General features: G+C 32.1%; 1 protein-coding gene across 1 annotated transcript in view; it reads right to left on the reverse strand.

Annotated features, from left to right (window-relative positions):
• Positions 1 to 24812, reverse strand: part of LOC132741091 (titin-like) — a 284076-nt gene that overhangs the window by 206814 nt on the left and 52450 nt on the right. The window contains exons 30-53 of the mRNA XM_060729177.1: positions 23940 to 24068; positions 21879 to 22067; positions 21099 to 21275; positions 20396 to 20545; positions 19732 to 19854; positions 19219 to 19410; positions 16196 to 16379; positions 15700 to 15806; positions 15091 to 15218; positions 14373 to 14593; positions 13087 to 13383; positions 10610 to 10764; positions 9187 to 9335; positions 8523 to 8558; positions 7080 to 7124; positions 4951 to 5086; positions 4375 to 4555; positions 3712 to 3902; positions 3179 to 3472; positions 2380 to 2615; positions 1575 to 1909; positions 1051 to 1248; positions 408 to 574; positions 81 to 201 (exon numbers count right to left, since the gene is read on the reverse strand). Of these exons, the coding sequence (XP_060585160.1) occupies positions 81 to 201; positions 408 to 574; positions 1051 to 1248; positions 1575 to 1909; positions 2380 to 2615; positions 3179 to 3472; positions 3712 to 3902; positions 4375 to 4555; positions 4951 to 5086; positions 7080 to 7124; positions 8523 to 8558; positions 9187 to 9335; positions 10610 to 10764; positions 13087 to 13383; positions 14373 to 14593; positions 15091 to 15218; positions 15700 to 15806; positions 16196 to 16379; positions 19219 to 19410; positions 19732 to 19854; positions 20396 to 20545; positions 21099 to 21275; positions 21879 to 22067; positions 23940 to 24068 (4141 nt within the window). The remainder of the gene's footprint in view (positions 1 to 80; positions 202 to 407; positions 575 to 1050; positions 1249 to 1574; positions 1910 to 2379; positions 2616 to 3178; positions 3473 to 3711; positions 3903 to 4374; positions 4556 to 4950; positions 5087 to 7079; positions 7125 to 8522; positions 8559 to 9186; positions 9336 to 10609; positions 10765 to 13086; positions 13384 to 14372; positions 14594 to 15090; positions 15219 to 15699; positions 15807 to 16195; positions 16380 to 19218; positions 19411 to 19731; positions 19855 to 20395; positions 20546 to 21098; positions 21276 to 21878; positions 22068 to 23939; positions 24069 to 24812) is intronic.

Raw genomic sequence — 24812 nt, forward strand, 5'->3', positions numbered from 1 at the left:
ATCCTTGAGAACACAATCAAATCAACAAAATTTTACAATAATTTTTTAAAAAGCAAATGATAAAGAATAAAATACAATACCTTGAACCACAAGGTTAGCAGAGACATGTGCCTGGCCACCTGGATTTTGAGCCTTTACAGTAAATTGACCGGCATCTTCATAGAACACCTCTGGTATGCAGAGGGAATGAATATCACCCTCCTGAAAGGTCAAAAATGAGGTCATTTAAAATATTCAGAAATATATACTTCCGAGTAAAACTACCTATTCAACATGACTTTGCTGAGTACCTTTCTAATCTGAATAAATGTCTTTATCCATGGCATTTATTAAATATGAATTAATTTGTAATGGCAGAGGCAAGTGATTTCAACATTCAGCAGACAAGTAGCTAACTAACTTCTTACCTGGATAATTTCAAAATCAGGAGAGCTGACCAACTGCTGGCCTTCTCTGAGCCATGTGACCTCTGGGGCAGGATGACCTGCCACTCTGACAGTAAATCTGACAGGTTCCCCCTCCTTGATTGATATGTCATACAGTCTCTCTGTGAAAGATGGCGGGGTAACTGACGCTAAAAAAATGATAGAAAATGATATAACAAAAATTTTCACCAATTTTGAAAACCTAAAAAAAACCCAACCAACTAACAGCCTGTAAAAGAATGTTGAGATACACAGGTTAAAAAAAATATACACATCAAAATAGGAGAAATTAAATAATCTAAGAATAACATCTGCCACTATTTAACAAATTCTTGCATTTTGTCTGCTGTAAGATTGTTTTGCATCACATAATTTACATTTTACCTTTTGTAAAAATAAACAGTCCACCAACAAAAGAACCCACGAATAATGTTCTTTGTGACCAAACATGAAATTTCATGCCCATGAAATAAAGTGAATTCACAGAATATAATAACTGATTAGATTATGATATGGAAAGAACCTTCAGGCATCAAATGTGTTATGCAATATCAGTGCACTATCCAGCATGAAAGGGTTAATCATGAAAAGCCGTATAAAATATTATAAAAAGATATCAAGATACCTCTAACAATAAGTTCAGCAGTGCTTGAAGCTTGGCCTCCAATGTTTTGAGCCTTGCATGTATATTTCCCAGTGTCCTCTGGGAATGCCTCAGGTATCATCAAACTAACTCTGCCATCTCTGTAGGAAATCTCAAAGTCCGGACCATCGCTCAAATTCTTGCCTTCTTTAAACCATTTGATTTGAGGTTCAGGCTTTCCTATAGTATAAAAATTTTACCCTCAGACCCTTCTTTTTATCATTTACATTAATTATTTTACATCATTCCATTTATTATTCATAACAAGCAAAAACTAAATATTGTATGTTCCTAAAAGGTCAAAGAATTGGATGAATACCACTCAGCATATAGATTAGTTTCTAGTAAACATAAAATATCTTAAATAAATTCACGAATTTATCAAAACTCAAAAAAATAGTATTTTTTACATTGTAATCACGACTGTTCCAAAGCCAGGCTATGTCCCTAAATAATATCTAAGCATGGCTAAAAATAAGCCACAACACTGTATACATTTCCCTTACCTGTAACAACACCTTCGAAAGTGACTCTTGTCCCTTCCATTGTGGTCACATTTTTCAATGCTTGCAAGAATTTAGGTGGTATCGGAACAGATATAGTCAAGTCAACCGGTTGGTATTTTGGTTGCATATCAGTAGTTATCGTTGTGGCAAAATGTTCCTGTGCCTTTATTTCTGGCATTTCATATTTTGGTTGTACATCAGTCACAAGAGTGGTGGAGAAGTCTTCCTTAGACGGTATGTAAGTCTGACCACCGCTCCTAATTTCTGTGATTGACCGGCGAGATATACGTGTCTCAGTCGTGGTGAGTGTCTCGGTTGAAGAGTACATTCCAGATCTAAATAACAATATTTTACCATTAATATAAAACCATATAATATATAAAAATATAAAATATAGAAATCTAATAAAGAGATATGAGTGACCATTTTTATTAATTAAATTGTAACACTATTTAGCTTTGGGTATCAAAAAAATCCCCTCGAAGATTGAAAAAAGTAATTTACAAAAGTTAACAACTTAAAACTGATAAAATAAGTTATAAATATTTAACAACTTTTGTCAGCATTTACCCTATATTGTCAATAAATATATTTGAAATTCAATTTAGACTTGATTCACTACTTATTCATATTCATATTTTTACTAAATAACATTTATATATAGATCCATTATTTCATTAAAGCATGTAAAATGGACAAGGCAAACTAATCAATCTCTAACTTGTCCATTAAATAATCTTAAACATTATCAGAATATTTTATATCATTACATATGTTACACAGCAATTACTGTAACGTGTGTTACCTCTTTGATTCGAATGTACGAGTCTGTACAACGGGTGCTGTTTCTGTAGACATCGGTTCCTCTACGTGGAGCATTCCGGAGCATGTAGCTTTACCAGACGGATTTTCTGCAGTGACAGAAAATCTTCCAGCATCTTCATCAAATACTTCAGGAATATGTAACATGTAGTGATCACCTTCCATTGTGATCTGGTAGTCCTGTGAAACGACTGGTTCACCATTTACAAACCATGAAACCTGAAAAAAATGATACCATATACATATTATAATTTCATTAACCATGAAATACTTCTCCCAGTAAGACAATTAATTTGACATATAGGTAAGTATATAAATCATAGTTCTGTAAACCAGTCACACCTTGCCGTTTACTAAAAATATGAAGCCCTGTTTTGATTTTTAACAATGAAAGAAAGTTTACATGGCAGCATGATTAGTTAACGTAGGTGGCATGGTTGAGTGGTTAACTTGTCGGACTAGTAATCTAAGGACTGCTGGGTGTGTGGGTTCAACCCTGTCAGGGGCAAGCCATTGTTTCCTTGAGCAAGAAACTTTACACTCATTGCTAAGTATTGATTGGTTCCAGGAATGGATTTGAGAGTGTTTCAATAAGCTTATAGCTTCCAATACAATCAAACTAAAATAAATTAGTATAAACTAAATGAAAGTTTAACTTTCAAGTTTAAATCATACTTAATCGTAATCACTATGAAACTTGTAAGAGTTGATTTAAATTTAAAGTCAGTCAAAACTAACATCCTTTTAAAACAACTTATAATAAAGTTAAAAGGTAAACTTACTTTTGGTTTGGGACTTCCTACAATGATACAATCCAAGGTGACTTTGTCTCCAGCTCTAACGACCTTATCCTGGAACAGTTTCAGGAACTCGGGTGGTGAATGTGTAACCTCTGTCATTGTTCTTCTCACCTCAACGCTCTTGAGCTCCTGTGAAGGAGGGGCCGGTCTCACGGTCAGCTTGGCGTAACATTTAGCCTCGCCAACTTTGTTAGTGGCCTTAACCATGTAGTTTCCTCCATCTTCTACAAACACTTCCGGTATTGTCAAATTGTGTACATCAGCAAATGCAGTAACCTAGAAATAATAGCAAATTACAGAAGATTATATTTTGTAAATATTATAAAATTTTATTTTAAAATATGTATCACACTAAGATTTACAATATGATATTCATATGACTTCAAGAAATCGTTTCTCTTACTGCATCAATAAATTTTTCATAACTGCAATAAAGAAGAGCTGTTGCCATGTTTAAATGCTTCCATAGCAAAAAAATACAAAAAAATAAATATAGATATAAAAATCAAACATACCTGAAAGTCTGCACTTGGTTCTAGGGGTCTGTTGTCTTTATACCATTGTACACTTGGTAATGGATGACCTTGAACTCTGCATTGTAAGGTCACTCTCTGACCTTGTTGTGTATTTGCATCCCTTAGCAACTGAGTAAATTTGGGTGCTGATATCTCATGACTTATAGAGGCATCACTGAGTTCACTCAAGGCTAAAAAAGATGAAAATCAAATATAACAATATAGTTTATATATATCTAATAGTAGGATTCTTCCTTAACATTTGAAAAGACTTACTACACTGTTGTTTTCTTTAAAGCAGCCTTCACCTTTTCTAAAGGTTAAATTTGTTATTTTCAGATAAATCACTTCATATAATTGTCAAATCAAAAGAACCAACATGGAGACAATCAAATATATAAACAATAAGGAAACTCTTCGATACCTTTAAAGTACCGATCCGCTCTCTATATTTAGATTAGAAAAGGGGATGATTTGTTTCCCTATTTTTAGAAATAAGCGTCACTTGAGCATCCTAATTAGCTCTCTGGACACTATTTTAAAGAAGGCTGAACAATGATATGATGCACTTTCCAATATAAAATTGATGTAATACTTAGTTGGATACAGCTCAAAACAAAAGCTGAAGGACGCTTTAAAATCATAACAAATTTCATGACTTACGTTCAACATGAAGTCTGCAAGAGCTATCAGCAGTTCCATGTTCGTTCTTAGCCGAGACTTTGTAGTTGCCAGCATCTTCGATATATGCTTCTCGGATCACAAGAGTACAACGATCACCTTCAAACAGAAGCTGTATATCCGAGGACTCTTTTACTGGTTTCTCATTGTGGAACCAAATCACCTGAATTAAATTAATTTATAGTAAATAAAGAATGATATACTCAAAGGCTATTTGTACTTGGAATTATATATATATGAAAGAAAGAAAGTCATGAGTGGGAAATTATATAGATTTTCTATTATAGAAAAATCACATGAGAAATCCCAGCTCCGGGATGCCTATTTTTTCTGTGATTTTTCTATACTGAGGGTAAAACAAGAATTATCTCTTAAAGAGACTGCTTTTACTTGCAAAGGTTATTTCAATACCTAACCACAATTATGTATAAATCTAGTGTCAACAGATATGCAGAATATTTTGTCAAAATTTCAATACCTAACAACGAGTAGGTATAAATCTAGATTGTCAACAAATATACAAAATGTCAGTAAATTTAGTTCTAGTAAGATTTTTACCTCTGGTTCAGGGTTTCCTATTAGTACACAATCTAGTCGTACTCTACTTCCCTCCATAACTTCCCTGCTTGGCAACAGTTGCTGCGTGAATGTTGGTGCAACAGGTTCTTCAAGGGAAGCAACTGATACATCCTCACTTCAAAAATAAATTAAACGAGGAAGATTACTTTTGTGTACATTATTTTTGTACATATCATAGCAGCATTTGAATTATATGTCTTTAAGTTCTTTCTTGGTACAATGCATGAATATTCATGCAAACTTTTATCAATTTTTTATTTCTCAATATGTTCTATAAATTAATTTATAAACAATTCAATCTCTAATATTCTGTGATAAATTCCATTATATTTCAATAAAGAAAAAGCTTAATTTTTATCTATAATTTGACTTCGCTGGTCAAAACTTTTAATATACCTGAGTACTAAATTAAAACAATAAAATTCTTAACACTAAAAAGAACAAAAAATATATTTTCTTTGACACAAAATAAGCTAGGAAACAGCACATCAAGTTTGGAGGGAATGTCAAATACAGAAATATGTAAAACAAAATAAGAAGTTATACTTCTATTAAATCAAAACAAAGATATTTTAAACAAGATGACAGCAGAAAAGGGATATCTTCACACAAGTGAGGAAAGAAAAATAAATCTGTGACAAAATATATATATTATAATTATATATACAACCTCATACAAGACAAGAAGAAAATAAAATAAAATCTTCTGGGGAAAAAAATAGTACAGAAACCTGAAAATATCTATTACAAAGTAGACAACACCTTTATTTTTTGAAATGTATTCTAATATAGCATACACAGTATTTATAGCTAAATATACCATAAAAGCATTTAAGCGTTTGTGACTAAGAACAGGGTTGAGGTTAGAAAGAAATTCTCTTGACTCAAACTCAGATCTCAGGTATTTGATTGGTCAGAAACTGCCAAAGAATGTACACTGACTAATGAGAATTGCAGATACCAACTTGCATGTGAAAACTTAAAATTGTGGTGCTGACGCAAGGCTGAATACAATAGCTATCTTTGAAGAATATCAAGCTTAAAACAAGTAACATTAATTACGCTATGTACCTGTACTATATTGGCAATTATTTCCGCCACAAAATTTACAAAACAGAAGAGGTGACACTAAGCAATCATTTTCACCTGAATGTATTTTTTTTATAAAATCTAAATATCAGAATATCTTTGGTCCATTGTCTCTATTATTTTTTTACTGAGATACCTTTTTGCTTTAATATGATAGGTAACCAATACATTATAATATCACCCATCCTTGGATACACACGGCCAAACCGAAATGTGGGTATCCGATGAGGAATATCGTCTACATTGAAGCAGTTCAATGTGTGGTTTTTCTATGTGTTATAATTATATTCATACATATGTATGTAATCAATGCAGTATGTATTATGGTTAACAAACTGTAAAACAAAATGTAAAATCTACTTTCATGCTTCAAAAAACCAAACAACAATCATATCAAGATAAAGAAGTAGAATGGTTTATTAGCAATTAGATAAATGAGCCGCGTCATGACAAAACCAACATAATGGGTTTGGGACCAGCATGGATCCAGGCCAGCCTGCGCATCCATGCAGTCTGATCAGGATCCATGCTGTTCGCTATCAGTTTCTCTACTTGTTATAGGGTTTGTAAGCAAACAGCATGGATCCTGATCAGACTGCGCAGGCTGGTCTGGATCCATGCTGGTCGCAAACGCATTATGTTGGTTTTGTCGTGACGCGGCTCAAATATCTTAAATGCTTTATGCAAGTGTTACTTATTATAAAAACAACCAAGTCTGAAGCATGCCATTAATTTTTTATTTTCATAATGATTTTTTTTTATATTTTCATATTGATAAATTACTGAAAAGGATTTCTATTATACATTACTATCAAATGCAATTAAGGAATATATTTTACATAGAGCTAGTTCCTCTTTCTTCTATAAAGCATAAATTATCTTTGCTATCTTATTTTCTTTTACAAGAAATTTCAGGTAGGGATTGGCATGCTATAAGAACTGAAAATAAAAATGTTAGGAAAAAAAAAATGCCCATATTTGGTCATGTGCATGTTTATAGAAAGCATGACATAACTTGCCTGGCAGTCAAGGTGGTCTGGCTAGCTGATAGCGTGCTTATATCACTGTAAAGCAAAAAATATGTCAAAGCCCAAAACATGACTGACGTTCCTGGGTTCTTTTCTGTTACCTAATAATAGCTTGAGGCATTTTAACGTTGATTTTATATAGATTTTAAATAATTTTCTTTAGTTTTTCAAAGATTTTAAATAATCTTGAGAAAATGTTAATTTAGAAATCTGTAAACTGATGACAATAGATAATATCATTTTAGTACTTTTGTTGTAAATTGAATTACCTATTACGACCTTGACCTTATAGCATGTAACTATGTTTACCAAGGAAACAATTATCAACATGATAAGCCTACAGGTCAGCTTTTTAAAGATTAATAACTCTTAATTTGACCAAACAAAAAATTCTCTACTGTCACTTTCTTGGTTATACAAACCTACCTAAATTGCTGGCCAAAATTGAATATTTGTAAGGTTTGAATATTTGTAAGGTTTTTACATAAATAATTGCATTTACACACTCCCTTTTTGTGACTATTTAGTCTGAATTTCAAGACACACCAATTTTGTTTAAGTTAAGTCGTCACCAAAAGAAGATAATGTAGGCACAATGAAATTCATTAATATCCAAAATATTACAAAATATAATAACTTGTCACACTAACATTTGAAAAAAAAAAATGTTTACATATTAAAAACTAAATTCTTGCACACTGAGAGCCGAAAAAGTTTTTGGATAAAAGTAAAGTAAAATTAAACTGAATTGTATCTCAAATGCTTTTTAACAGAATTTTTTCAAAATAAAAAAGAAAAAACATTCAATTTCAGCCAGTGCAGCAAACATTACTAAGTTTAAAAAATAGCAGACTTTTTGAATCTGTAGAAACACAGAAACAATATTTCCAACAAGAACTTTTCTACTATAAACACCCTGTCTACAAGCATTTAGTTAAGTATGACCCTTTTTTTAGAAAAAGGTCACTTTAAACAGCCATCTATCACCAAAAATATTAATGTTTTAAGAATTAAATAAATATTAAAAAATGGAGGAAACATTTTTTTATAACAAATAAGTAATGCAGTTATCATTTTAAGTGAAGGATAATTTAAAAATTGATTCTTTTTATGTGTTCAATTTTTGTGTTCAAATTTCGTGTTCAAAAGAATTTTATCTGTTAGCTATATCCTTTAACAGCCATCTAACATGGTGGCAAAGCAGTGAGAACATCATTCTAACTATATTAAATGCAGAGACCATGTGGGACTCAGCAAGTAGCTTTCTTACAATAAAAAAGAAATACAAAAAAAAAGAAAAGAAATAAAAATTAGATTTTTGTGAAATTGTGTACTGTAGGATTGTGAGCACGCCACCCAAAGAACAGAGATTGCAAGAAAAGAACGAGCAAGCGGTGCTAACGGGTTTTGGCAACGTGAGGAATCATGACTTACGATGGTTTTGTTTCGCTAGGAACGGTTGTACAAGGGCTGTATATACATTAAGCAAGGACACATATGAGAGAGAAAAATCTATGATGTTAAATAATAATCAACACTTGTCTTTAAAACAAGAAATTACAAATGTATACTCTTCCAGAAAAAAATAAAATATTTAATAAGGGGTAGAAAAAGTAAAAAAAAACACATAAATATCTTAATATTTGTTAGGAATTTGTTATTTTTCCTTTATTAACAAGAATTACAACCATTTGGCATAAAATTGTTCAAAATAAATAAATTCTGGGCAAACAGAAACACATACAAAATAAAGAGTGAATATTCTTCTTAACTTATTAAGTTTTCTTAGATCAAAAATTCATAAAATCCACATATTTGTCAACAGAAAAACAACAAACATTTTCCTAGCTATCATACAAAAACCAAGCAACTTTCATTGAAATTTCCCCAATCATTATCATGTTAAGTCAATTAATTAGGTCATTACGAACTTTTCTGCACAACTAAAAGACGACACAACGAACAATGTTATTTTAAAAAAAGACAACATTTCAAAAGATTTCTATATTTATACAGTAGCTAAAACAACAATAACATGAAATTCTTCATAAAAACACATAACAGAATGTAGTCACTATATTAATACATCAATACTCACGCGGCACTAGAGTAGAAACTCTCGATGGTGATCGTACAACTGCTTCTCGCCTCTCCCAGCGGGTTTCGTATAATTACAGAATAATCACCCGAATCCTCGGGATACGCTTCCGTAATCTCAAGAACAGATCTTGTTGTTTCTATGGTAATCTAAAAATGAGAATAATGAAAATACATATAATATTTCAATAAAGTATATATTAGGGATGTAAACGACCATTCAAACATGTAAACTAACATTTGGATAATATTCCAAACAATCAAACAAATTTTGAGTATTACAATGTTGGTATACATTCATAGAAATAACATGAAAATTGCCATTTCTATTTTAAATTAATTATTCTAACGATGATCAAACTGAAAACCAATGTATGACTATAATTTGACACACTGCAACCGTGAAAATAATTGGTTATCTATAGCTATTCAAGTTATCAGTTAGACATGAACAGTTTCACTCATTTTACTGACTGTTTTTTCCTACTGTCCACTTTTGGAAAAAGACATCGCCCTTCAAAAATTACCTGGAGTCTTAATTAGTTGGACAACTTATCAGGGATACTGGTTCTACATAATTCAAATGGTTTACTATTAAATGAGATTTTTTCAAGTGATCCAAACATTTGAATGCAAATCAGATTCAAACGTTCGAATACAAAAATAGGTGAATTTGCCATCCCTAGTAATACAGAGCTCTTTAACCCTTTCCCCCATGAGCATATTGTGAAAAATGGCCATTTTCACTGAAAAGCCTCCTCTCACAAGTTCAAACTGCTATGAAACTATGAAAAATGCTTCAATACTAATCAAACTTGGCACAAATGTTGACTGGACCATTGCCTTTGTAACGACATGCTCAGTCTTAAATTTCCTGTTACCATGGCAACGAGGGGACATCTCAAAATTGCCAAAAATCACTTTTTTGCCTCGATATTTTCCATCAAAATTTATTTCAAAGTGCTGCAACTTCTCAAGGGATTGAGATAGAGTCAAAGGCTTTTCAGCGTTGGTTACACGTTACCTTATGATCGACCTGGGGTCATTTTTAGCCTCTCACAAGTCCAAAATTTTCTTGGCGATGAGGGGGACTCCGCCCCCCTTCAAACCCCCCAAACAGAAGGGGGCACATCCCCCTTCTGGCAACCCCCTGATGTAATATTTGGATGGGGGACGGCGCCGAAAAAATGGTCAATTTTTTTCACAAATTTGCTCAAACGAAAAACAGTGTTTGGGGCCTAAATAGGGCATTTTTTCACTGTTTGAGGCCACAAAAAGGGGGGGGGAGCAAAAAGCCGTCGAAACACGCTTATATAAGGGAAAAGGTTAAATCAACATTCAATATCAATCTAAATTCATTTCAACAAGACACCTGTAAAAAAAATCAATTTTCATACAAATGTTATATTTCAATACAAACTTACTGTGTATAAATTTGACGGGATAATTTTCTCTGGTCCTCTGTACCATGTGACCTGAGGGGCGGGGCTTGCAGAGAATACAATCTCTAATCTGAATGGCTTGCCCTCCGGAGCTACACCATCCTTCAGTGGCTGTTGAATAACAGGTGTCTGAGCAGCTATACAAACATAAAAATACATGAATTACATTGCTGGCCAAAGTACAAACTAAACAAAAATTTATGTGGGTAACTTTTCGGTATCTTGTTAGAGTTGCAATAGAAACCAAATATTAAAAGTTGCAAAAGAAAAGAACTGTTTCATTTTACTTTACTGAAAAAAATCCATTTAACCAATCAACTGTCAGAATGTCAACAGATGTAACGATGTCATTATGGCCTAAAGCTTGAAATCAATTAAATCTATTTTATGAAAATATATATATAAAGTAAAAGAATAATCATTTAAAGAGCAAGCTTCAAAGGGAAAATACAATGTAATCTAGTGAAATATGCTACAGCTAACATTATAGCTTGAACAAGTGATATGCTAAAACTAAGCAACACGTGATGAGTGAAGGTTGGATTTTTAGGTGAAAAACATGGACATCTGTTATTATCATCAAATCAATGAATGTCCGTCTGCCTTAGTTGTCACTCAAACAGCTATGGATCTTGTACACTACAAACATGCTATTATGTTATTATTACTCATGCACCTGTTGTAATAAGTATTATCCTCCATTTTCTGTTACTCCATCATGCATTGTCAACCATGATTTCCCTAGTTAAGTTTATGTTAATTTCTATTATATGAGATATTCTGAAAATAGCCCTGTATCAATTATTCCAGGAAAGTTCCTATTTAAATTACATGTAGCTCATTCTGAGAATGTCCCTTTACTTATTTCAAGAAAGTCCTAACATCAATTCTTCTTGGAATGAACTTATTTTAAGAAAATCCCTTCCTTTAAAATGTAAATCTCAATCACTTTAATCTGCTTTTCCTTAAATATTCTGAGAGAGAAAAGTGCTCAACAAAATATTAAAACCTCAAAGAAAGTCCACAATCAATAAAAAAAAAAAAAAAAAAAAAACACACAAAAAACCCCCATGATCTATGATATATAAGTAAAGTAATTATGATTTTAATATCTAAAAGAAATCCAATGTTCAAATTGATGGTGAAAAAAGAATCACAAAATTAAACCCCACCTATCATTTGAATCAAATTTGAAAAGCAAGTTAATAATTTAAATTAAGGAGTAAAGAAAGAGTTAAATTCCCATATACCAAGGGGGACAAAAAGCTAGGAAAAGCTAGACAAGAAAAAACACAAAAAGAATGATTGAAAGTAGTTCCAGCTATTCTACAACAAAGGTTTAGAAAATACTTGCAAGCATCTGAGAGATCTGATTGGTCAATCCTTGATTTGCTGCCTTTAAACACAACAATAAATGGGCGAAAATAAGAAATAAATATAATATGGCATACAATTAAAATAACCTGTTAACTTTACCAATCAAATTGATAATTTCTTTTAAATTCTTTCTTTTGTTCTTAAAATCGTGTAAGAACTGCAGTAACTGACTGATTTTAAAATTTCATGAAAAGTCTCAATATTTTCTTATTTAATAATAAAGTCAAATTTGGTGTAAAAATATTGAAAATGGTCTAATATTGAAAGAGTAATAAAAATGGCTTTTTTTTGAGGGGGGATATTTGACAAACAAATTTGCTTCATTCTGCTTGAAAGTTTGTTAAAAAAAATACTATTGTATATACTACAAATTTGATTGGATTTTGTACTACAAACTGTATTAATAAAAACATTGTTGAACCGTTTTACCATAAAATAAATCACATGGTAAAAGAAATTAATAGAAATTCAAGGTAAATCAGAATTAGATGTTACTGTTAGCAAAACTGAAAAAGGAAAATATATATATGAAATACATGTACAAAGCTGTACCATGCTTTAATAATGATCATCAAACATTTCAAACAAAGGTTTGCATTGTAAACATAATTGATTTTGCTAGTACAATCACATGACAATTTTTGAGTGATCATCATGCTTTGTAAATATTACAGCTACACAATATGGTCATGGAAATAAAATGCTAGTCTTTATTAATGTAACACAGAAATTTGGTAATGGAAATAAAATGCTAGTCTTTATTAATGTAACACAGAAAGTTTTTGATAACATTTTTAAGGTCCAAGCTAAACTGTTCCATTAGTCATTCAATTTTATATCAAACTTTAGTAAATTTACTTTTCCTTTTCATATCAATTCAACCTTAGTTACAGAAGTTACATTTACAGATAAACACTAGCATTTTATAATATCTTAGCTTCATTTATAAAAAAACAACAACAACATAGCCAAATGTCTCATATCATTTTTTCATGACTTGAGATGAGAGGGGAATGGGTAACACATGCAATGCAATTTTCATAACTCAGTCATTCTCATGCGTGTCACACATGAGAACTTACGTATAACAGTCAGACGGGCAGATGAGGCTGCCTCGCCCCCTGGATTAGTTGCTCTGCATGTATAACGGGCACTGTGTTCTCTAGATACCCTCTTAATCTTAAGACAGCAGGTGCCGTTAATTTTTGTAATGACGTATTCGGGAGAATTGTCTATGTTTATTTCATCTTTGTACCAACTTATGGTCGGTGAAGGAATGCCCATGATGTGGCATTCAAATGCAAAGGGGCTGCCCTCCAATGCATCAACAGATTTCAAATTTTTAGCAAATTCTGGTGGAACAATTTGCTGATGGGTTTCTGCAAAATAAAGGACAGTCATTCCTATCAAAATGCATAAAAATGTTTTAGAAATAAGAAACTCTAGCAGCTGCTCCCTTAATTCTACAAGCTGTATAAATCATTGGAAATAAAAACATTAAGACCTAACCCATAATTCTATTGTTCTTACAGCCCTAAACCAAAGTGAAAGTATTAAAAATCTATCAAAAAAATCTAAAAAATTCTAATCCAAGTCAATAGTGTATGTACATAAGATTATGAAGGCCAAGTCAATTTTGATGAAAAGATAGGCCCATGATATGCCGAAAGCCATTATTTGTCATTTGGAAAGACCCTAAGACCTTTTTTAAGCTAAGAATAAGATGTAAACTTTTGTACATAATCATCTACAGCTATCAGTAACAAGAAAATTTACCCATAAAATTCAATACATCGGGAATGTTGTATGTTGGTTTGTCGATTATTATTTCTGCAGAGAAAACTGAACTGAATGAAACTTTAGGAAAATAAAAATATAGCTTCATTTTACATCTTAACCCTAAATGTTTTCAGCATCACTCTTTAATTTTAATGAACAACAGTTTAGAAAATTATAAATATAATTTTGTAATTGATGAAATTTGAAGTCTGACTCTGAGAAATTGTATACTACAAGATCAAGAATAAAGAGATTTCAAAAAGCACTGTCGAAACTCAATAATCGTAATTCGAACACGCCAAAATGTGTACTATGGACAAGCCCTCCTCTAAATTTAGAACTGTTACATGAGACATAAGTTGTAAAAAAGTGTTGCAAGAAACCTTAAATAATTCATGATTATTTTCTTTTACAACAATACAGTATCAAATTCAGATCAGGTCAACAAATTTCATCCCAATAACAACAAATTTCATCTTAATTAAATTCACAGTTTGGTAACATTGGTAAAAAAATAACCTCTCTTATCACAAAAACTCTGTTTACTTTATTCACACAGAAACACACATTAAAATTTGTGTAAACTCACCTTTGACATGTAGATAGGCAGACGACTCCGCCTCGCCTGCAGCATTGGTCACACGAACCGTGTACCTGGCCGTATCCTCGGAGAACGTTTCCTCGATTGTGAGTGAAGCTTTGTTCGACTCACATCTTGTCTCATAGTCGGGGCTATTCAATGGTAAACTGTCCTTGAACCATCGAACTTCAAATGTTATTTCCGACTCGATATGGCATTCAAAGATTACTCTAAAATTGTTAAAACACATTCATAAATAATAGCACTTTTTACTTTGTGAGCATTTTTATATATATATTTCAATAAAATATATTCTTACTTAACAAGGTGAACATCAACTTGTATGTATGATGACAATTTATCGTTCCAGGACTAATGGTGATTGACCTTTACTAAGGCTTCACTACCAGTATACAGCCAGGCCAGCCTGCGTATCTTCAAAGACCAGCCAGCTGTTTAATTTCTTAATCATAAAAGTTTCAAATATACAATGAACAGCTCAAAATCAAAAACTGGTCAGGTTCAACACATTAATTCGTAAGGGAAAGTCTTTAACAAAAAAATATCAGCAATTGCCATATTTCTTAGTACTTTTCTTTTTATCAGACTTACCTTGGCTGAAAACCTATTTCAAAAATACTTTTTTTTTCACATGTAATTATCAAATAAATTTAACTTTTTTCAATATGCATCACATTTCATGTCTTCTTGACAAAAAATGTCTTACTTTGTGCCCTCCATGACTTCGGCATTCTTTAAATGTTGTGTTATTCTTGGAGGCTTAGGTGGTGCCTCAGCTGTCACTGTCACTTCCATGGGAACAAACTCTTCTACAGCTGGTGGCTGACCTTGTTCCTAAAATAGGTCAAAGGTCAAGGTCAATAAAATATTCTTGATACATGTATAAATGTATGATTGAAGTAATCACAGTGTCACTGTCAAAATCATAGGCAGTTTTGTACACTTTAAGATAATTCCTAAAAATCTTCATTATTAGTATTTAAGTGCAAAAAAATAGTATGTCCAGTTTCAAAACACAATCTCATAGTTAAAAGATAGAAACAACATTTAAAAGCTGTAGAAAAGTAACAAAAATTATATCTTAGTATTAAAACACACCAGTCTTTGACATCATATGACATTGATGTTATTTCCTGTAAACAAGTATACCTGATGAAGGCTTTTGAGTCAAATGCTGTGTTTTTTAAAATGAAACAATACATTTTTACATTGAAACTGGAATTGATTTCTATATTCAAACTTATAACAAAGCAAATCAGACTGGTAATATAATGCTATAAAGAGACTTCAGAAAATGGATTTATTATCAACTTACAAGGTTATGTTTCAGTCTAGAGATCTCGTTGTCAGCCTGCTGGAAGTTCTGTAGTAAATCTTGATATTGTACATGTAAATTGTGAACACGGCTTGGACCTTCATCTCCTATACACCATAACATTAAAACAAAAAATTATTATGAGGGGAAAATGTAGCATAAATCCAGAAACATGATAATAATACAAATAATTTCACTCTACCTTAAAACAAGATATAAAACATGATAATAATTTAGATTAACAGTCTTCCTCTATTGTACAAATCGTTTTATAAGGAGATCACAAAATTAATGAAAAAATTTTTTTAATGAATTTTGTCAAAGTAAATATATACTGATAATTCAAATGTAAAATCTAGTCCCCTTCGTGTAAGTGGCCAGCCTCATGGTCAAGTCAATAAGGTATAGTACATTTTACTATAGTTTTTATGCCTTCATACCTAACATTTCAGTTTTTACAACTTAACAAACTTGGCCTTTAGTAATTATAACTTACCATATAGCTGCACAGCTAGTTCTGAGATTTGTCTCAACCTATCATCTTGTAATGGTTTACCCTCCTCTACAAATCTATTTACAGGTTGGATTAGTTCATTTGCATCTTCCGGGGATTGGCACTGATTAGCTCTTTGACTGAGTGTAACTAATAAATTACTTCCTTCAGTCATCCACGTTTCAGACTGCAGAAGAAATTATGAAAAATATTTTTTCAATGTAAACAAAGTCTTCAAACTCCTAATTATGCTGAATTTTATTTATACTGATAAATTATTGGAAATTTTTTGTTTGTATTTATACCAAATTTACACATTAACATTTCAGATGGTAACAGTACGAACTGCTTATGTCATTCACAAATCCTATATTTTATTAGTCTTTAAAAATAATACCTCCAAGAGATAAAGTGTCCCAAAGAAATGTGCCATAGTAATGGCAGCATATTAAACAAGCAGAATACAAAATATCAAAATTCATCAAATATATATTCACAGCAAAGAATAAATCTGCCCCATTTTTATTTTTCATGCAATTTCCTATTTTTTCCCCGATGGGGCTCTTAAAATGAAGATAAACTGAGCAATATCACAGGAAAATTCTATATACCGGTATCATTTTACACATTAAACAAGAGCTGTCCGTAAGACAGCGCGCTCGACTTTTTTAGTGCTTGCCTATAATACAAAACATTGACAGTTAAGGGCCATAATTCAAATAAAATCTTTGACAGAATTACCTTCTCCTGGACATGTTTGGGAATCATGATTGTAAACAAGTATTCCAACTTTCAAATTAATATCTCAAACAGTTCAGTCAAAAAGTGGACTGGTACTAAAAACTTAACCAAGATTCTAAGTCGATAAAAGGCCTTAATTTTTAAAACAAATCCTTGACAGAGTTACCTTCTCTTGCGTACAGATGGGGGTAATGATGTGAAATAGCATTAAAAGTTTCAAAAGCAATATCTCAAAGGGTTAAGGCAATAAGTGGATTTTACCCATATTCAATGTATTTTCTAAGTCAAAAAGGGGCATAATTCTGTCAAAAACCTTGACAGAGTTATGTCCTCTTGTCTGTTGATGAAGGTCGTGATGGTAAACAAGTATGGTCAGTTTCAAAGCAATACCTCCAATGGTTTTGAAATAAAGTGAGGTGGTACAAAAAACTTAACCAAGATTCTAAGTCGATAAAAGGCCTTAATTTTTAAAACAAATCCTTGACAGAGTTACCTTCTCTTGCGTACAGATGGGGGTAATGATGTGAAATAGCATTAAAAGTTTCAAAGCAATATCTCAAAGGGTTAAGGCAATAAGTGGATTTTACCCATATTCAATGTATTTTCTAAGTCAAAAAGGGGCATAATTCTGTCAAAAACCTTGACAGAGTTATGTCCTCTTGTCTGTTGATGAAGGTCGTGATGGTAAACAAGTATGGTCAGTTTCAAAGCAATACCTCCAATGTTTTGAAATAAAGTGAGGTGGTACAAAAAACTTAACCAAGCTCAATACACTTTCTAAGTCAAAAAAGGGCCATAATTCTGTCAAAAACCTTGACAGAGTTATGTACTCTTGTCTGTAGATGGAGGTTATGATGGTGAACAAGTATGGTAAGTTTCAAAGCCATACTTGTAATACTTCTGAAATAAAGTGGGGTGGTACGAAAAACTTAACCAAGGTGTGACGCCAACGCTAACGCTAACGCTAACGCCGACGCCGACGCCGGGGCGAGTAGGATAGCTCCCCTTTTCATAGAAAAGTCGAGCTAAAAATGGCTCTAATTTGTTAGAGCCACTGCGTCTGCTATAAAAACAAGAGCTGTCCGTAAGACAGCGCGCTCGACTTTTTTATTGATTGCCAATAAAAAAAGTTTTTGCAGTAAAAGGCAATACAAGAATCTCTGTATTTTTAAAGTGAACAATGGCCATGAGCATTAAGATATTTAGTGAAGAATTATTTTACTGAATTGTGTGATACCCTTGAACACTGCAGCAAAGTTTGAAATGTTTAAGTCAAAAGAGGGCTGGTAAGAAAGAAAAAAAAACTGAGTTGAGCCTTAAATAAATTTAATAGTATTAAACCCACTTTGAGAGAATAAGGTATTTTTACGTCACTCAGAACACCTTGGTAAATGACATAATAACATAATTTTTCAAGAAATCTATGCCAAGGAAGCAGTATATTTTTGTACAATCAGCATAATATATAGATTTGACTTTGTATGTGAAAGTATTATAGTTACCTTATAATACAAGTAATAGATAAATTTTATCAAGCTTTTTTAGTTAAGGGCCATAATTCAAATAAAATCTTTGACAGAATTACCTTCTCCTGGACATGTTTGGGAATCATGATTGTAAACAAGTATTCCAACTTTCAAATTAATATCTCAAACAGTTCAGTCAAAAAGTGGACTGGTACTAAAAACTTAACCAAGATTCTAAGTCGATAAAAGGCCTTAATTTTTAAAACAAATCCTTGACAGAGTTACCTTCTCTTGCGTACAGATGGGGGTAATGATGTGAAATAGCATTAAAAGTTTCAAAGCAATATCTCAAAGGGTTAAGGCAATAAGTGGATTTTACCCATATTCAATGTATTTTCTAAGTCAAAAAGGGGCATAATTCTGTAAAAAACCTTGACAGAGTTATGTCCTCTTGTCTGTTGATGAAGGTCGTGATGGTAAACAAGTATGGTCAGTTTCAAAGCAATACCTCCAATGGTTTTGAAATAAAGTGAGGTGGTACAAAAAACTTAACCAAGCTCAATACACTTTCTAAGTCAAAAAAGGGCCATAATTCTGTCAAAAACCTTGACAGAGTTATGTACTCTTGTCTGTAGATGGAGGTTATGATGGTGAACAAGTATGGTAAGTTTCAAAGCCATACTTGTAATACTTCTGAAATAAAGTGGGGTGGTACGAAAAACTTAACCAAGGTGTGACGCCAACGCCAACGCCGACGCCGACGCCGGGGCGAGTAGGATAGCTCCCCTTTTCATAGAAAAGTCGAGCTAAAAACCATACCTCTTCAATGAGCCTGAAGTATATAATGGACGTATCTAACATTTCACGATAGTCATTTACACTTGTATGGAATGTCGTCCATTTAGTATTGAGCATGTCAATTTCACGTCTGATGTGGACAGAGTCGTAATGCTCATCCTGGACCATGAGCTCGGCTGTGCTTGTAAAGTTCTGAATCTTCTTCTCAATCAACTGAAAGGTTAAGAAGGAAAACTAAATATAGGTGAAACGCGATATAAATAGGTTGAATATTATATAGTCGAGAGGTGATATAAAGAGGTCAAATATCAATGTTTCTTGCATATCAGATAGGATTATCTACCGTTGTTTACACCAGTGCTAGAAAAACCTGTCTTACCACTATCATTTTGTTTAAAATAAATTTAGCTTATTAACTTAATTTAAAGCTTCATTAGTAAAAATTGAAAATACAATTGATTATTTTTTCCATACAACTGTTACTGCCATAGAACTTTCTAAAAAATATATCATAGAATGTACAAAGATGCATACCTCAACTGTCATTTCGAATTGTTTAAAAGCCTGTGATGTCATTTTAGCAGCTGGCAATGAGTTGCCATAGCTACCACGTCTAGCTTGTAAATGATGATGTAACTCATCAATTTCTGAATGGATCTGAAAAGATAAAATATTCAAAATACATTTAACAATTTTATAAATTCTTTGTAGAGCTTCTTTGAGTCAAACCCTGACACTATTTAAATATGTTGAATAAGCTTGATAACTTGAGTCCTGTAAATCTAAAATACTACAAAAAATCATTATTGGTTTAAATAGAATTTAATTTAGTTTGATGGTGTAGGAAGCTATAAGCTTATAGACACACTTTCAAATCCGTTCCAGGAACCAACTAGTACTGAGCAATGAGAGAAAAGTTTCTTGCTCAAGGAAACAAGGACTTCCCTCTGACGGGGTTTGAACCCATACGGCTAGCAATCATTAGATTATTAGTCTGACATGTAAACCACTCAGCCACTGAAAATCATTGTTATTCTAGGGGCCCTAATTTTTTGTGGTTAAACCACACTCTGTCTTGTTGGCTGTACATTTCTTGTTAAAATTCCATCTTAAAATCCCATGAGCAAGCAAAAGACAGTTTTTAATTCTCTGCAGACATATCTCATGTAAAACAATCATCAGTGTAAGGAATAAATACCTGTCTTAGATCAAAGTTAAATTGACAGATCTGAAGGTTTTGTCTCAAACGCCGTTCTTGCTCCTCCCACGTATTATTCCACCGATGTTTATACTCATCTGTGGCACCAAGAACGCGCTGGACATCATCTTTTGCTTCTGCTTCAGCGTCCTATTTTATTCAATATGAAAAATTAATAATTTGTCCATTACTTTTCACAAATTCTAGTACTTTATTCAAAAGTCCTGGCTCCGAGGTTATAAACATTTCAATGCTCAACTGAGATTGGTCTCGAATGTTTTTATAATCTCATTTGGAGCTAAAAATTCCACTAAGTTGAGACTCGGATCACATAACTGAGATTAGAGTTAAGATTTTTTAAATGTTTATAACCTCGGGGCCTGGTTCTGCAACAAGTAGACCAACTGATTTTCCTTGTTTATTTCTCTTTCATTCCAATGCAATCATAAATGTGTATATTTTGTATGAACAGTGTAATGTAGGTACACCGGATGAAATAGAAGTCAGATTTCAGTATATTGAAGGTTTACTTTAAATGTAAATTGTAGCATAGTCATTTTATAAACAAAACTTAACTAGTCGAAAATAACAAAACTACTTATTTATTATAACATGTAGTAAAATATGGGAGAAATTTTTTCCAGGAGGCAGACCTAGGTGCATCCTTATGAATAATCTTAGGCAGAAAGTAGACAGAACTTACAGTTTGTCTAACTCGTACAACTATTTTCTCTCCCTCCTCTGCTGTGTAATTTATCAGGTGGGAGATTTCTTGTTTTTTCCTCTTGTGTTCTTCTAGCATATTTTCTGCTCTGTTAAGGTCGCTAGGTAACTCAGATTCCATGTATTCATGTTCTGTTTTCTCAATCAGCTTGTCAAGCTAGAATAAAACATTCATTGAAATTTTTTCATAAAAGTCACTGAAACATATTTGAAGATTTGTAAAAAAAAAAATATAAAAAAAGACCTGCCCAGAACCAAATACTATTCTAAACTTTTTAGACTTCATGTTTTTTCAGGAGCTTTTTCAACTGTTATTAAACACCTCTTTCCTTTAAGCTCATTTTAAAGGGACCGATGTTTTGGGACATGGTGGGACTGGAAATATTTTCCAAAGATTTGTGTACCAGTTGATAAAGGTCTGGACCAATAACTCGTGTGTAAATTTTCAGCTCATTCTCTTACCACGTTTTTTTCCAGAATAATCATTTTATTCTGCAATACGACCCCAAAATGAAAAGCCTTGAAACACATTTCACTCAATCCAGGTAAGAATTGCACAAAATATTGATTTTCAATTTAATTCTGAGTATATTACTTTGTTTGCCTTAGCAGAGTTTGCCATTTTTCAGTGCCTCACTTGATATTTGTAAGATTTTTAAATTTTATGCTTCAGGCCTAAGACCTCAGTGGAGTTCCTTAAAGATGATACTATTTAAACACAAACATAATCCTACCAAATAAAGAAGAATTAAAGACTCACCTGATCCAAATTCCTAAAGAATTGTATCGTCATTTTCAGCAATATCTGATATTCATGGATCCTAGCTTGGAATCTTTGATGAACTTTAACCAGTTCATTAACAATATGTTCTTTCTGGCCCCTAGTGTCACCTTTAAGTGACAATAGTTCAGCTGTCTTCAGATGGTCCTCAATTTCTGCTTGGGCCTGCTGCAATTTTAAAACAAAGCATGATGTTTAAGAAAAATGCCAGAAGTTTTGCTTCTTCTCCGGTCTTTTTCTAAAAATGTGTCAAAAAATGATATTAATAATAATTGTTTCTCCTTGTTTATATGAAAGAAGTAAAATCAAAATGAGGCAATACAAAAGGGAATACTTGAACATATTAAGTATAGTACATTGAAGAAAGTTCATAAGTTAAATGTATCTATGATTTTTTTTCTAAAAAGTGAGAGACATATTGAATTATAAAATCAAGACAGTATTTTTTGTACATGTTGAATTTCTGAAAATAAACTAGAAATGTGTATATAAGACAAAGATGCCCCTACATTCCACAAAATGGTAACAAAATGTCCTGGATTGGCATATGTATAAAATATATAAAAATATATACAACTGTGCTTTGTCATAATAAGCAAGATTTTTATTTTCCTGATAACTTTGAAAGTTTGAAAACATCCTACATAATAGGCAATTTTGACAAAAAGGAGCACAGTTATCATTTTACTCCTTTCCATACATGATTTTACTGAGAAAACAATGATTATAAGTCTTTATTTTATAAAACTTACCACGTAACTTATGAATACTAGTAACAAAACTAATCTACTGTGTTGTTATCTCGTTTTGTCATGCAATACTGATGCTGATTAACATAGATTTGATGTCAATTAAATTGCTTTGTGATGAACTTTGCTACTAGTACTACTTTAAGACGCATTTAAATGAAAACTGATGCCAATTAATTCAATTTTATAAAAGTATATTAATACATGAGAAAATAGTTAATGTTTTCAGGCAAAGACAAGCACTGTGTGGCAAATAAATTCAAATTAACACAAATAATTACTTAAGCTTTATAAAAACATAAAAAATGAAACATTATAATTTCATAATGGTATAAGTCTGTGACCCAATTTCATTCATGCCACATCATAAATAACAGTAGGTTTTAGAATATTCATACAAATTTGCCAACATTATAAATAACAAAAAAATTGAATTTTTGTTAAAAAACATGCATTACAAATTTATTAAGTATACTTAGTGAAACTAAAATATGCTAACACTAATACAGTCAAACCTTTGTGACACAGACCACCTTTGAACTAAGGTCATATGTAGAAACTGTCACTATAGTAGAGGATTTTTGTAGGATCTGTTCATTAATTTTTACCTTTTTTAATATATAGAGTTAAAAAAGCCTTGTATTTTTTGGAGTTCTGTGATTCAAGTGCAAATTTTAGTATAGAATCATTAAAAATCTATACTTATGAAAATAATCTCTTTTTCAAATGTGTCACTCTACTAACTGAGTTCACTTTGTAAAGTATTTTTTTTTTATCTTTTTACTGACCACAATTATCATTTTTTCATTTTTAAGAAATTTGTTTTTCCAAAAAGGTTTGACTGTATCTGCTAAAAACTAAAATAATGATATGCTCATTCATGAAATGAAACTTTAAAGTGACTTCAACTGATAGGCTAGGGGTATAGATATATTTCTTTATAAATATGGGATAATACTGACTTCTGTATATATTTGATCTATAAACTCAGAAGGCCCATCTAATAAAATATAGAAGGAAGTATACTTTTTAAGAAGAATGCAAATCGTAAAATAATTGATTTTGCTGCGGAAACAGAAAAATAAGACATCAGGCAAAGGGGGTATGTATATCTATTGGACAGCCCAGATTATTTATATCATAAGCAAACCTGGGACTTAGCTGGTCATTATCATGCTTAATTGTGTTGGCATGCCGATAATTTTATTTTTACTATCTATATATTTGAATTATGCAGGTTTTGTTTTCTAATCGTCACCATGGCAACAAGCCCATGTGACTTGAAGTCTACCTGTGCGGTTGGCTCAAACTCTTGAAGTTTACTTTGGAGCTGCTGAGCTTCTTCGAGGGAGTTTCCAAGGTAACCCGATAAATAGGGTTCAAATTGTTCCTTTTCTATGGCCATTACCCAGTCTATACTCTGAATGGTAATATAATTATACAACACTTAATAATGTTACAGACAACAACATGATGGAGGGAGAAAAAGCTGGAGAAAACATCTTTATTTCTTCATGTGTTCCAATTATAGATGTGAAAAATGTTCACCAAACAATCCATAAACAGTATGAAAAGTTTTGTCGTGGGGATTTTTGTAAAGGAAATAATATTGTTAAGAACAATATTTTGATTTTTTTTTAAAGTTTGGAATGGTGATAAAAATCTAAAAGAGAAACAAAATTCATTTAACTGACAATCAAGTAACAAACTTCATGTTAAATAAAGTTCCCTCCCCTGATAAACTTAATATACCAAATAATGAGATTTAAAAAAAAATCAATTTTGGGTCACAAAGAGAAAAAAAAATCAACTGAAACATAAAGAAATAAGGATGTTTTCGTCTCTGAAAAAGCAATGAGTGATTTGATCTTTTATACCCAATGTAAAACACAACACCGCAATTTACCTCAAATTCAGGCATGAAATTATCAAGCCTTTGTTGGTACTCATTGGCAGCCTCAATAGAGGAGCCAAGTTCGCCCGCCAGTACAGGGAAAAAGTCAGCTTCTAATTTTTGTACTCTATCTATTGACTGTAATGAAATATATTCAACAGCATCATAATCTTTATGTTTGCTAATTAATTCACATTTACGGTAATTGCCAAAAGAAAATGCATAGAAATAATTAAGTATCATTGATATAATCCTTAGGTACAAAAAACT

The sequence above is a fragment of the Ruditapes philippinarum genome, unplaced genomic scaffold (assembly GCF_026571515.1).
Source record: "Ruditapes philippinarum isolate M1 unplaced genomic scaffold, ASM2657151v2 ctg2_1_1_1_1, whole genome shotgun sequence".
In the NCBI taxonomy this organism is placed as follows: Eukaryota; Metazoa; Mollusca; class Bivalvia; order Venerida; family Veneridae; genus Ruditapes; species Ruditapes philippinarum.